This window comes from Solea solea, chromosome 12 (assembly GCF_958295425.1).
Source record: "Solea solea chromosome 12, fSolSol10.1, whole genome shotgun sequence".
NCBI classification, from domain to species: domain Eukaryota; kingdom Metazoa; phylum Chordata; class Actinopteri; order Pleuronectiformes; family Soleidae; genus Solea; species Solea solea.
The window spans coordinates 20,893,930-20,909,133 of NC_081145.1; the positions used below are offsets into that span (position 1 = coordinate 20,893,930).

General features: G+C 42.1%; 1 protein-coding gene across 4 annotated transcripts in view; it reads right to left on the minus strand.

Annotated features, from left to right (window-relative positions):
• Positions 1-4,902: 4,902 nt before the first annotated feature.
• grm8b (glutamate receptor, metabotropic 8b) overlaps positions 4,903-15,204 on the minus strand; it is a 95,599-nt gene continuing 85,297 nt past the window's right edge. For all 4 annotated transcript variants that reach the window (XM_058645220.1, XM_058645219.1, XM_058645218.1 and 1 more), the window contains exons 10-11: positions 7,668-7,914; positions 4,903-5,511 (exon numbers count right to left, since the gene is read on the minus strand). In XM_058645220.1, coding sequence (XP_058501203.1) covers positions 5,462-5,511; positions 7,668-7,914 — 297 coding nt within the window. In that variant the 3' untranslated portion in view covers positions 4,903-5,461. The remainder of the gene's footprint in view (positions 5,512-7,667; positions 7,915-15,204) is intronic.

Genomic DNA, 15,204 nt, shown 5'->3' on the forward strand with positions numbered 1-15,204 from the left:
AGCTGTAAATATGTTCCATTCCTCTGCAGCCCTGCATCAGTGCTGCTGCTTGTTGTTTCAGCATCACCTTACGCCCTGATATCAATCCGCTCGCTCCGGCAGGGGCCTCAAGATATATCTGCTCAACACTTCCCAACATCTCTGTGGGATGATGAGGTTGGAGCGCAGACACTAAACTCTAACTGCTCCCGTAATAAACATTTCAATCGCAGGCTTCCTGACTGAACTGGAATCGCAGTTTGCCTTGTTTTCTCCTCGTTAGAACTGTATGTGAATTCTTGGATACCTCAGTGGGCTAAATTTAAATTGAATTTTCCTTTTGTTGATTATTTTGGCAGTGTCCACCCTGGAGCTGATTACTTGCTGGCAGTGTCTTCATAAATTCTAACGAGTGTGCACTGCCAAAGCCGCTTGGCTGGTTTTGCTCTGGTACAGACTGGTTTGTCACATTTCTGTTTCAGAATTGAGACTTTCTGACCCACTGGCCACAGGAATCATATTAGTGCTGGCTCGCTTTAATCGTCCCCGGGTTCTCCACGCTGCTCAGTGGTCTGCCTCCATGTTCTTAACACGGTTGCAGAAACCTGTATTAAATAGATGAGTCATACATTATGTGCGTGGCTTGGAGAAACCACGTCCATGAGAAGGTATTTCACGACTTCGTTTTGATTTCAGGATTATAGAGTGCAAGGATGCACGGGGCAGCACGTGGCCAAGAGGAGAGGGAACTTGGCTTGTAACTGAAGGGTTGCCTGTTTGAGTCCCTGCCGGGTCAAGGGGCTGGGGGAACCCCTGAGTAAGGTTCCCAATCTCTATTGCTCATTGGGAATTATAGACAAATTGACCTGCGCCACATCCAGTGTACTCCTAATGCCAGTCCAAGAAATGCCTAAAATGTGTAAATCTCTAGAATGGCCATCAGGGGGCGACTCTGGATTTATTATGTTGTTTATTCAACCCTTTTTCGTATCCTTTATAGCCCCTTTTCCACCTATGGTCCCAGTTCGCCTCTACACGGTTTAGGTTGGTTTTCCACTACAAAATAGTACCTATCAACGTGGGCGGGGTCATCTACTGACATGACTTTGTTTTACATGTGACACACACAAACAAATGACTAATCAGTGCTGTTTTCAGTGTAACTGAATCATTAGAATCAGTTAATTACAAATATTTGTTCAGTACTTCCTCCATCGTACCAGGAAACGAAAACTGTGCAGAGCAAGTCGAGCCATATTTACATATATTTTATATATGTATATATATATATATATATATATATATATATATACATATATATGTAGACATGTGTTTACCTTATTTAAAAGAGTAACATATGCTAATATTGTGCACCTTTTTGATTTCATGCACTTTGTGACGCACCTGAGATAACGAAAACGCATTTATTTTTTTATTTAAAATACTTACAGCTAATACTTTTTTAAAGCACAAAGGACAAAGGATAGGTACGACCAAAATAATTGTGTTGCTAATTTAAAAAAGAATGTACTTTTTAAATGTGTCCTCACTTGCTGCTTACTGGCTGCAGGAAATGTCAGGCCCAGCAAAATGCCTTGGTTTGAAAATGCAGCCCAACTGACTTTGTGATTGAATAGTCCTGCTTCACAGCGTTTGATTAACAAGTTTGATTAACATCGTGCTGAAAGGTTGTTATTATATAATTAAATGGCTTAAACTTTAAGTGTCATTTAAGTTGCCAGATGAAAAATTTAACATTTTTCTCTCCATAACATAAATGACAAACAAAAAGAAACAAACGGTTCTATGAAATCTATAAAACATCATTTAATGTGAGTCATATTCAAAGGTTCCACTGAGGAGTGAAGTGGGTTGTTTGAATGGACGTTTCCTGTGAAGGCCGTGAAGTCTGACTCTTTTGAAAGACACTGTCGGTGCTTTTGAATTTCCACTCAGCAGGATGAATGCATGGCCTTAAACGTCAATGACAGACTGACGGTAGATAAATCTGACATTCAGAGCTGTTTCAAGGTCGTGCGCCATTAAACAACATGTTGTCATTTTCATGATGCAGACGCAATTGCATCCATTGTTTCTCCGAGCTGTAGGTGTCACATACAGACCCAGTGTCCACACGCAGGAGACAGTAGAGGTGATGTAAAGTGTTTTTCACTGTAAGTCAGTCCCCGGTGAGTGTGATATAGAAATGCAGGAGAAGCAGAATGATGTATATTTATTAAACGCAGCGAGAGTGACTGCTGAAGAGCAGCCGCTGCGGGACTGTGCAGTCTGAAAGAAGCAGCCGTCCGATCACGTTACCATAGAGAAGTAGGACAGTGCAGGATTTAATGGGCCGCTTTGGGACGGCAAAGTCAATATTGATCAGTCGCTTCTTGATCTGAGATGTGAAGAGTATTAAGTTCACATGAACACACATTCATCCCTCAGTTGGAAACATGTAGACTTGAAATGCAGATGACCAGATGTCTTGTTAGTCAGTGCTGGCAGAATGAATAATTTCGCGTGATATGAATGATATAATTTGGGATTATAGGCAAAAATGCATGTTATCTTTTGACTAACTTTCCTGTCTTTTTGCTGCCAATAGCGTTGCCCTCCCTCCTCCCTTTAGCTCCAGCAAAATGAATAATTTTACAGTAATATGTATTATATATTATGGGATTATAGACCCTGATGCATTAATATGTTAAAGCTGCTGTCAGCAGTGTCGTCCATTTTGTGATTAACTCCTGGCCACTGATTGGATCGTGTTGATACTGGAAATATTTCAACAAGACTTTACTCCACTGAGCAAACACGCTACATCAGATTTTTTTTAAGGATTTCCCTTACAGCTACTTTAAAGTAGCAATATTTAACCCTTAGAACACAGAGAATTTAGGCTGCTTTATTAATATGTTTAAACGTATATACAGAGGCTATAAGAATGTGCAAGTGTTTTATATCCTTTTTTCAGCTCAACGTATAGGCAATCTGATTTTCTCCAACTAGATAAACAGTTCAAAGTTCCCTTGGCTAATTTTTAAGGAACAAAAATAAAATAAAAATGATCTATTTTGTGACTTTTGCATAAATATCACTACTCACACATAAGAAGACCACTTAACTGCCCCCAGGATGTCCATATAAGGAGTTGTGGATTATGCCTGTGGCAATTTACCAAAGGTGCGTCTGCGGTGCTGATCTGTGCTATGTGAGTACAGGTTATACGTTTATTAACTTCATATTTTTACCAAACATAATCTAGTATTTGTTGATAATATTGATCCCAATATTCACTTTAACCAAAGTGATAAGAATAATAAACGTAAACGTTTGTATGTCGGTCTGACACTTGAAAGTACTCAGGTAGTTTTGTCAATATGTGGCACATTTAGCAGAAATAATCCTCCAAAAAGCAAACACAATTGCGAGTCTTACTTTTTTTTGAGGTTGTCACACAGAGCAGTGATGGGGAGGATTTCCTTTCTTATGATCCTTGTTATTCTTCTTGGTGTTTTGTGGTAGATTAGTTATTAGTTATTTTCTTTGATTTCCTTGGGACCTGCAGAGTCGACTTGAAAATCCTCACTCACTAAACAACTGCATCCGAGGACAGTGAGTGAACAGCCAATCAAATGGAAAAGACCAAAAATCTAATCCTGTCCAGAAATTCAAAGGAGCTATTCAATATTCATGTCAGTGTGGAAATGAAGCTTATTGTCTTTCTCATTGCTGCAAATACAAGAAATAAGAGCAGTCTCTGGGGAAATAAAGCAGACTTCATCCGACTCTACCTGTCCTCCACTCTCGTCTCCTCCTGCAGGATATACAGAAATATTCATTACATGCATGGGGAGTTCTCTCCAGCAGCTCGTATTGATCCGGCCTCTCCCGTTCCACTGTAGGTATTGATCACATCGACTGTGCATTTTTAAAAGTCTGTAATGAGGCGCACATTGTGCTGAGTTTCCTGCCAGACTCAGGTCTGTATGATGTTAAAGGTCAAATCCAGCACAGATAGAGTTTCTGTTCATTTCCCACTGTGCGACTTGTTTCCTATTGTGCATGTACAGAGTCGTTTCTGCTCCACCATAAAATAAACAGGTCACTTCTCACATCACACAAGGTCCGTTCTATCATAAAATGTAGCCTTTCATGGCCACTTACTGTTAAAACTACGTGTATATAGTTTGACATTGTTATCTGAAATGTAACTATAGAGCTCCAAACACATTTATGTCAACAATGCTCTTGTGTGAGCAAGTTTATGACAGTGTATACGAAGTATCAGCGTCATATCTTTCGGTTTCCATTAAGAAAAGGATGTAGGAAGTCAGCAGAAGGAACACACTCTCTCCCAGATGATGTTATTCACAAGCATCTGGAGGAGGGGAGGTAACAAATGTGAGAAGTTGCAAAATGTCCACCAAGCATTAGATGACATTTTGAGACAATTTGGACACCAAACATTGGTTGTGGATTGTTAGTGTGTCCTTCCACACAGTGTTTTTACAAAGGTCGATGTTTTCCTTGCCCTTCTAAATCAAATCCTAGTTCGTTTGCTCAAAAAGTCTGGTTCATCTGTGGACGTGTGAATGCACAACCGAACTTTGATGCACATCAAAGAAGCAAACTTCGGGCCGCCTAAAAACGTAGGTCTCAGTTGAGCGGACGACAACACAACACAGGGCATTGTGAGTAAACACAACCAAACCACGTGCATGTAGAACAAAAGTTGCCCTGCATTAACCAACAGATTAGCAAGTTTTCTTTTTCTCATTGTTGTCTCGTCTTCTCCTTCTTCTCCTAATTCTTGATGCAGTGCCGCCTCAGGCTAGGAGGGGAATACGTTATTCAAAAGTGCAGTGTCTAGCGGACTATAGGTGTGAACGCTACCTTAAAAAGACTCCAACGTGCCACCGACTTGTTAAACATTCCTTTATTATAAATAGATCCTTTGTATAAAAAACTAGCATGCTTCAGGTCAACCATGGCATTTAGACAATTCACAACCAAAAGCTACAGTTCATTTAGCCGAAAAAACAGCGACGGACTCATCTCATAATGCAGGTCAATGGACGGACGACATGAGACAAGAATCAGAAAATTTCACAACCACAATTTTTTTTTTTCCCGTTAAAACAAACAGTTAGAATTACAACAAATACGTTTGGTCTCCACAAATTCTTTTTTGTTTTTCTTCTTTTTTTAAGACTTTTTTTTATTTTTACTTTTTCAGGTCACCGTCCTGCTTTTTCGTGGTCCTCGGAGAGTTGTGATCTCAGGGTTTGGGCGCTGTTCAGGGGGCCTCTGTTATCTGTAAACACAAAGACATCACAGATGTGTTGGTACAGTTAGTTGCTCTGTTTGTGTCAGTTTGTTCAGAGCGTCCCCGTCTTTGCACTCCGGTGACATCCCCCTCTTTGTCTGACACAAGTCTTTCTGTTAAGGGCGTCCTTGCTTGAGGCCTTTTGTATTCTCACATCGCGTGGTTGGTGTAGCTCACGTAGGTGGTTTTTGTTGGTGGCACTGAGGAGAGAAAAGAAAAAAAGTCAAACTGAAATGTCACTTACCTTTCAACATTGCTGCAGGATAAGATGTATACTCAAGTGAATGGGATAAAGTCAAATTAAGTTTGACAGTTCAGAGGTCAGCAAATGTGAACGCCACACCTGCACAGTGTTTAAAACTGAATTTTCTTTTTTTATTTAACAGCTTTGAAGTCATTGTCATGGTTACAGTAAATGGGGACTGTCTCCACTCCTCTACCGTCTGTTAGTGAAAAACCAGCCTCGCCGCCCCAGAGTGTCAGCAGTGAGTAAAGCAGTAGACAATGGATGGATGTTTACAGTGGCGTCATAAAAATATGAACTGTGTGGGGGGGGGGGGGGGGTTGCGTTTGGTTGCTGTAATCTGATAACAGATTAGGTACTAAATGTAAGACATTCCTTAGAGCCCACTCGCCACTTATGCATCCAGGTAAAACCAGGCCTTAGAAAATCCTCTAAACTGCCCAGCGAACCAGACACTGACTGCACCACCCAAGCTGAAACTGCTCCTAAGTCTGTCACCGCCACTGTCACTCAGCCAGCTGACCTGTCCGTATGCCATCTGCCTGCATTCACGGATGCCTGGGAGCACCAGGGGCTGTCCACCTTCCCAGCTCCTCAGTGTAGTGAGTATTGTTTTTAGTGGCTCTGTCTGTCTGTCTGTCTGTCTGTCTGTCTGTTTGTGTTCCCGCCAATAAGACCAACAGAGGCCGACAGAGTCTTGGTGCGTGAATGGGGTGAAGTCTGCCATCTCTGATTGCCTTGTTATTGTTGCCATCCACCAGTTCTTGCCCTCCCAGGAAATGAAGCCGCCCTCCAGAAGAGTAGCTTCCTTCTCTGCGGTCCACCAGAGGTCTTCAGTTTGCTGGTCTCCAAAGACAGGGCACACATTTAAGTTGATTCTTCTAAAATCGATTGTCTGTCAGCGCTCACCTCGTACACAATAAAATATGCAAATATCGCTGCATACTTGTGGACATTTTAGTTTACAGCAAGCTAGACACCTACTAGATACATGGTATTTTTGAGGCTTTGTATTCTTCTGTTTTCTGAGGGTGACATCAGAGGGTCAAGTTATTTTACTGACTATAAAGATAATATGGAGCTCCTCATAACTCAATCTAAGCGACTCCCACTGAGCACCTTGTGAGATGAAAGAGAAGGTTCCGCCTTGTGTAAGGGTGAAAAGTAAAGCTGGCATGAGCTGCTGCTTGTTAGATAAACAAATTACTTCAGTCAGCACATCGTTGACAAGTAAAAAAAAAAGAAAAAAGAAATCACAATTTTTCTGCTGATGGAAAGAGAAGCTTCTTTGAAGTGTAAGTCTGAGCAGTAAACAGTTTGACTTCAGCACATCTGGTCTCCGGTGACGTCTAAATATCAACTTCCTGTTAAATCCTCATTACTGAGGAGAGGCTTCACTTTGAACACTTCACCTCCAGACAGTGCACATCAATAGGCTTTCCAGAGAAAGCGACGATGTTTCTCCTCACGGTGACTGTGTGCAGAGTCATTTACAGCTCTCTCTCTCTCTCTCTCTCTCTCTCTCTCTCTTTCCCTCAGAGTGAAAGAAATGCACCTGTCATTAAAGCAAACTGCAGGCATGTGCACGTGAATGTTCACCGTTCCCCAAACTGAATCATTCATCACATCCAGGGATACATGATATAATCCGTGTCGGCAGATATTAGCTTAAAAATGTATTATCGGATATCAGCTAATGACTACAATAGTGGGCTAAATAGGCTGCTACCTCCTTGACTTCTATGCTGGCACCCTCATCACATATTACCTTTATTTATTTAGCTCAATGAAGGAAATTTACATCTGCATCTGCTGCAACATGAGTATGAAAAATATGATGTACATTTTACAACAGAGGGGACTAAAACAGTTGGGCACAAGGAAAAACCTACATATATATATACATATGTATAGATATATATATACACATACATATGTATGTTATCTATAATACTATGTTATCAGCCCAAGCACTTCCCAATATGTCTGATATCGGTACAAAGTCCAATATCGTGCATCCCTAGTTTCAATGAATGAGTGAGTCCTAAATGCGTTACGACCAGGACTTTTAAACCGTGATGACTAACCAAACGACCCCTCCCCTCCACTCACCGCTGGCCTCCACACCCTCGCACAGCTCCGTCTTGACCTCGCCGTTCGGCCGCTCGGCCGCCAGATGCGACAGCTTGCTGGTCATGGTGGCGGCGGTGACAATGGCCTTGAAGCTGCGCTTGCGTTTGGGGACGTTCTGCTCCGGGTGGAAGATGATAATGTACACCTTTGGCATGTAAAGCATTCCCAGAGAGACGGAGGCGCTGAGGCTGAGGGAGACGGTCAGCGTGGCCGTCTGGATGTACATCTGAGGAGTAAACGGGGGTGACAAAGGACAATGAGGTTCAGGTTGCTGTAACAATCTTTAGTGCTGTAGGCGTTGTTCACACAGAAACGTAGGGAAACATTACAAAATAATTTCTGTAAATATCGTCATCCACACAGTAAAAAGACTCTAAAAAGTGTAGTACATATGCCAGGCCTGCATGTGGCGCTGCTGCAGAAATGCTACAATGTATACAGTCTTAAAGACAACATGAAGAAAGTCAGGGCAACTCAGGAAAGAAAAGTTTTCATTAAGCAAATAGACATAACAAACTCCAAACACAAGAAGAGGAAGACAACGATGATGAGCACAAGAGAGAGGAGGGACCCTGACATTATTGTTTTCCTCAGGTTGCATATTGGTCGTCTACACCAGTGTTTCTCAGTCCTGGTCCTCGGGACCCACTGTCCTGCATGTATTCCAGGTTTCCTTGCTCCAACACACTTGATTCAAATGAGTGGGTCGTTATCAGGCTTCTGCAGAGCTTGTTGACGAGCTAACCATTTGAATCAAGTGTTCTGGAGCAAGGAAACCTGGAATACATGCAGGACAGCGGGGCTCCCAAAACACCGTTTCCATGTGGCTAAACACGCAGACACGATAAAAACACTTTAGCCGATTCACTCATTTACCTTCTGTAAAATGTCTGTGGTCTGAAAAAGTATTGTGGAATCTGACAAAACAGATAAAAGGTGCTCAATACAGCTGCCTCTTTCATATGCAGTTCTCTTTTTGCACCAGTGGTAAGTACAACTCTAATCACTTAAAACACAAACCATACAAATGCAGTGATTAAAGTGAGAAAGCTCTTGCGGCGATTCCTCGTCTCACCTTGTTAAAGCTGATCTGTGTGTAACAGCTGTTCCCAGGAGGGGACTAACTGTGGGAGCTCCATCATGAGAGCAGTTGGGTGATCATTAGCTCATGATAAGGGGGTTATTATGCTCAGTTGTAGCTCTATTTTTATTCTGGGACTTAACTGGACTCATTTTGAATAACTCACCGTTTAAAAAAGCCCACTTGTCTCTGAGTGGACAACTTCTGTAAGTTCATTAAAAGTGATTTAACTTTAACTAGTGCCAAGACCGTGAAGCTAATTAACTTCTGACTAAAACAATGGGACCTAACAATACACACACACACACATAAGGTTTGTTAACGGTAAAATGTTCTGAATTTATACAAAAAGCTGCTTTCCACTAGTTTTGCCACTCACTCACACTTTCCTACAGTGCATCTATGTGTCGCACATTTTCTATCACACATCGTCCATATCCATTCACGAGCACCTTGCCTTGGAAAACATCAACATGCAGACTATCAGAGCCAGGAATCAAACCCACAACCTTCCAACTGAAAGGCGACTTTCTCTACCACTGAGCCACCAGTGCATAAGCTAACATAGTCAAAATACCAAACACCAACTGAGGTGGAAAAAACATTCACCGTCGAAAACAGCATCAACAACAAACCCAAACAAACAATAATAATAATAATAACTGAGTGGGAGTGCGCGGCGAGCAGATTCTGCAATCTCAACAATTAAACCAAATGTGACACATCACAGTTAAACCATTCACCGCAGCACATGGCGATGTAGTTAGACTTGGCTCCGACGGCTCTGCTCTTTAGATGGTGGACTGGCCAAGTCGCGTGCTGAGCCAACACAGAAAGAGCAATACATGGAAGCCCCCATGCAAGACTGAGCCCAGGCAAGACACTCAACAACAGCTTTAATTAGCTTCATTCTCTGATGAATGTCGTGACTCAGCTGCCTACGGTAAGTTGTATTAAGGTAGAAGGACAGACTCTGATGAAATGTGTAGAAGTGTTCAACCATAAACAGACAGTATGTATAGCCCCCCGCGACCCTCACGTGAAGGATAAAGCGGCAGAAGATGGACGGATGGAAGATGAGTAATTGATGTGGTCGTATACTTCCATTCAATCTTTATTAGCTCTATACTTTTGGCCGGGTTTGTCAGTCTGGCTCTTAGAAGCATGAGTCAAAAAGGTGTACGATAGTAGTTTAAATACAAATAAGACATTATTAGATGTTATAAACAGATAGTTGGAAACTAAGTGACCTTGGCAGATGTTTGCTCTCGTTACACATCTGTTTTCTCTGATTTGTCAATATTAACGTAGCAGGAGGAAAAGTTTAGACGTCCTTCCTTCTGCTTCACAGACTTACGAAACAAAGACTTGAATGCGTTCCCAGATGAGTTTGAGGCTTCAGTGTGTGAGCTGCTGCAGCGAATGTCAGCACGGGGAGAGTGGAGATATTGGAGCAGAGAAGGTAGCTGCTGCTCAAAGCCAGACGGAGGCAGCTGATTGTTACTAACAGCTGCGACAGAGCCGAGACGAGAAGGAGTCACATTCACTGGACACTGTGCTTAAAAGCATCTGTGGGCTCTCAGCTGTGAGAGAGAACATTAGAGTTGTGCTTTGTATTCTCTCGTCACCTCCGCTGATGCTGATGAAACTCGTTTTGAGGTGGAAACCAATCGTCTGCAGCAGGAGGAAGACACATTTGGCTCAGCTCATTTATCAGGGAGGGTTGAACATGAGCGCAGTCTGCGTCTGGCTCCCTCGACCACATACACGCACTGTGCAGTGTTCAGCCAGGCGGCGGGAACCTCGGTTTCCTCTCCGCCCTGCAGCATCTGTCGCGGCACACCTGCGCACGGGGTTATCAAACAAGACAACGCCGCCTACCACCACGGCTCACCTGCATCGCCATGGCAACTGCTTCATGCAAGGTGAAGCCCGGGTTATCAGCCCCTCTGACTGAGAGTCAAATGGCAGGCGGGAAAACCTCTGCAGGGTATCCCCACCAGGGCTGACATGCGAGGAGGAGATGTGGCGACAGATGGCGAGCAGGACCCCAGACGCTCGGAACAACGGTGGCTGTGATGCCAGTAACGCATCAAGGAATCATTATGAAAATGTATTAAGTCATTTGTGGGCCTGCGAGGGAAAAGAAAACACCCTTAAGTGATTTATGTGGCTTCTCCCCTCACAAGCTGTTATTATGACCTCCAGTATAATGTGCATTATCAAAGTCAGAGCCTGAAGCGGAGGGGAAAAGGAAGGAGGTACTGCAAGGCCAACTCATGGACGACAGCTCAGGCTGAGTGATGATGCACTCTGGGATGTGCGTGTGTTGTATTGAGCACATAACTGACAGGTTAAGGTGAATACACATACTTTCTTTTGTCAGAGAGGCGTCCCGTCCACACAGAGGACCTGAAAACTTCTAACTACTGTCAATGAAAAGTAACTAAAGTCAGTCTGAAAAGATGCAAGATATCACTGTCTTGTCTTCAGAGATTAGTGCAAAAGATGTTGAATCATAAAATAAAGAGAGGAGAAAACAAAAGTGCAGTCGACTGCACTGAACATCCACAGCTTGTTCTTGTCTGTGACTTTAGGTTTATGACAGAAAGTCGTGAGATTTCTCACTAGTTGCTTTCTATAAAAACATTTAAAAAGTCAGCGGGGGTCTGGAAAGTCGCTAAAATGCACACAGAAACGACACGAAACGTACGTTTCATTCTGTCTCCGTGTGTGATATTATATCTGTAATGTGTACAACTTCTTCTTCTCTGTTTTTGGTGTAACGTTAGGCATAAGCACTACGGCGCACTTAGTCGCGTGCACTGAGATATTTCCTGAACAGACATTTCTTTTGTGCCGTTTCTGTCTGGACATGGCCTACGTCCTACTACGCCAGGTTTATTCAAGACACATGAGTTAAACTCATAAACAGCTCGCCAATATAAGACCAACTTTAAGTCAAATCGTTCCAATCCAACTGCCAATGATCAAAGAATTTGGACATGGACATAAAAACAACAAAGTAAGTGTAATTCAGTGTCTTTATCTCATTTTCTATCTATCCCAGTTTTCGATGAGCCAACAGACTGACACTACTATCACACAGGCCGACTGCCGTGTGCTCATCTGAACTGATCGTGGTGTTTGGAGATTCACTGTAGCCTACAGGTCTCCATCTGCTTGACTCATCTGCAGCTGTGATCAAGGCACTCAGAGACTCAACACGAGCACACGGCCTCTGTGTAGTTAATCCACTCCATTTAAATGTGGCCCATTCTCGCAGCGAAAGCCTACTTATTTTAACTCAAGCAGACATAACCTTCTTAAATGTTATATTCTGTGTTGGCACACACTGTACTTCAGTGCCTTTTGCAGCACAGGCAGATCCAATTATATGGCAAAAAAATGTGGCATTTACTGCAGCATTTATGTCACTCATCGGTTATTTGAAGGAGTGAAGCCTGGAGTGAAATGCTATATCCCAGAATGAAGCAAAAATGAATGTTTCTCTTAGTTGTAAAGAGAAAAATAGGACACTACATGTCTGGGGAAAAGTGTATGTGTAGTTAATTACTGCAGATGCATTTTTCTGTTTGTTTTTCCCTCTTTAATCTACTCAAAATTATAATTAGATCCTTCACTGGATTCCTACTGACAAGCTCATCAAGCTGTGTTCATTTTATAGAAAGGCATCACTTGAAATGAAACCCCACTGTGTTTTTAGGAAATTAAGAAACACTCTGTAAAGATACAAACATACAACATCAGGCAGCAGCTCATCGAGACCTCGAGGCTCACGCTGGAGCTGACTTTAAACCAAACTGCTCAACGATCAGCTACAAAACTGTCCCGTTTGTCCAGAAGGACAATGTCAATCAAACAATGCAGAGTTACAACCCGGAGGCCAACACGCACACACACACACACACATACACGCACACGTGCGCGCACACACACACACACACTCCTGAGATTCTGTCCATGAAAATAACAAGGTGCTTAGGCCCAGTGTCCATGATTTAAGAACATCGACATAACAAGGACGACATTATGTAGCAGCCACAGTCGCTGAAGAGAGTTCATAATCAACTACTAGTCTTATTTTCATTATTAATCGATTACTAAATTAATCGACAACTATTTAGATAAGCGATTAATTGGTTTAAAGCTTTTTTCATGATTAAAACAAGATTTCCGATTGTTTAAGCTTCTTAAATGTCAGTATTTTCTTCATTTCTTTGCTCTTTCGGTAAGTGAGGAGTTCCTTGTATTGATCTCTGGATCAGAAACAGTAGTTCACCCAATGAGGATTTAATTCAGGAAACCTTAAAGATATGCAAGAGGCATGTGGTTATTTAAGCACTTAATGTCTCTTTAATATTAGCAAATGTCATGACAACTATATATTATTTCTTATTCATATGGTGGCAGTGGGATCTTTGTCAGTTTTAACAGTCTTCAACTTTTTTTTAAGACATTAGGATTCAGCTCATTCCTCCCTGCTCATCTCTTTGTCTGTGTCAGCTATAAACTGCTAAGATTTCATCTTCACTTGGCCCAGAGTAACCTCTTCTCTTACACTAAATAAAAATATAATGCTGCTTAAACGACAGCAACGGATGGCAAGCAGCAACACTGGGGTTCATATTGACTTCCTCTCAACAGGTCTGAGACTCCAGCAGTTAAGCAGTTCTCTCTCCTTCAGAGAGGCAGAAGGCATCAGCACCAGGTTTCTATGCAATGAATCACAAGAGACACGCAGCGTAAACTGTGTTGTCCAGTCTCCCCGTAGATCAGGTAATGGTAGTTTTTACTGTACAAACGAGATGAACTCTTTGATATCTTTTCTCATCTAGACCCACACAAAGAAAAGGTCAGGTCTGACAGTATTCTCAGATGAATGACGCAGCATACAGCGTTACATCATTTCTGACACAGAAAAATCAAAAACACACAAAAAAAAGCGTCCCTACGGTTACATAGTGCAGCTTAAATAAACATTCCTGTGATACATTTCTGTGTCAAATGAAAGCTATATTATATTGTAGAGCTGCAACTAATGAAACGAGTATTTGTTTTTGCTCCCAAACCAAAATTCTTTAGTTCTAATGATTTTGTTGTGACCCCTTGTCCTTTTTGCATATTACTCTAACCCTGTTAAAAAAGTAACTAAGTAACTTTTAAACAAGCTTTTTTTTTTTTTTACTTTAACTTGAGTACATTTTTAGACCAGTACTTTTACTTGTTGCTAAGTAAAATGTTATCGAGAGTAGAATATTTCAGTACTCCTTCCACCTCTGCTTAAAGGAACAGTCCAACGTCAAAGTTGAGGAGTGAAAGCTGGGAGATGCGGGAGAGAAACCTTCTTCACCTCGTATATGGTCGTCACATGTGCGCTGTGTGGTTTCAACTTTTACTGCATCGCACTGGAGATGTAAGATCCATGTATCAGAGAGGAGTGGTGCGTCTGAGTGCTAGTTTTTACATCCCATCAGTGTGAAGTGGCCATAGGTGCTGATAATAACAGTAATAATATCACTGTGGGCATATTAATATGATAAATTACCTCATCAGTTGAGGTCAGAGGAGTCAGATTCCTGTGGGGAACTGCAGTGGGTGGAAGCTGCATGTTAATTTTCTTTTGGATATCAAAGCCTGGTTCATTATGTATGGAGGCAGCATGACTTTCTCCCAGCGGCCCTGGCTTCTCTCCGTCTACCTGCCTCCTCATGCAGCCGGTGTTGCATTCAAGGCCTTGCCCCCTCTGATGTGTTTATAATTCATTCTTGGCTTCCCTCTCTCCCTTCCGAGTTTGGCCTCAGCTGTAGCCGGCGCACAGCTGGCTGCTGCTCTACTGTAAGTAATGTAAGCAAGTGAGAGCCCTGCTCCAGATTCGCAGCACGACCGAAAAAAGGCGCTTACTCAGTTTCCAAAACAAAGATTCCCTTTCATCCACATAAATAAATTAGTGAAAGCACTCTCAGGTGGTTATATTTTTGGCTACATCCGCCTGTTGCTCTCCAGGTCTGTTTTTGATGTGTAATTTTCATGAAATATTGTTCATGGGGATGTAGGATATGGTGGCTATGTAGGAAACAGCAGCCATGCAGTGATTTCTATTGTTCACTAGACACTAGACAAACAGTATCTTACAGTTTTGGACATCAGAGTGTTTTCCTCACACAGTTGACATGTCACATATGTAGATAATTAAAGGTCCAGTGTATAAAATGTAGGTGAAATTATTTCCATTTGGCAGAAATTAAAGTGTACAATCACCTGATTGTATGAACTATTATTGTATGTTGTTATCATAATACCAGAATGAGCCTTTTAGGTTCATATCAGGAGCCGGATTAGCTCTATTGAGACAGCCATGTTTTTACAGTAGCCCACAATGGACAAACTAAACATCCTTTGAGTTTTGATCAG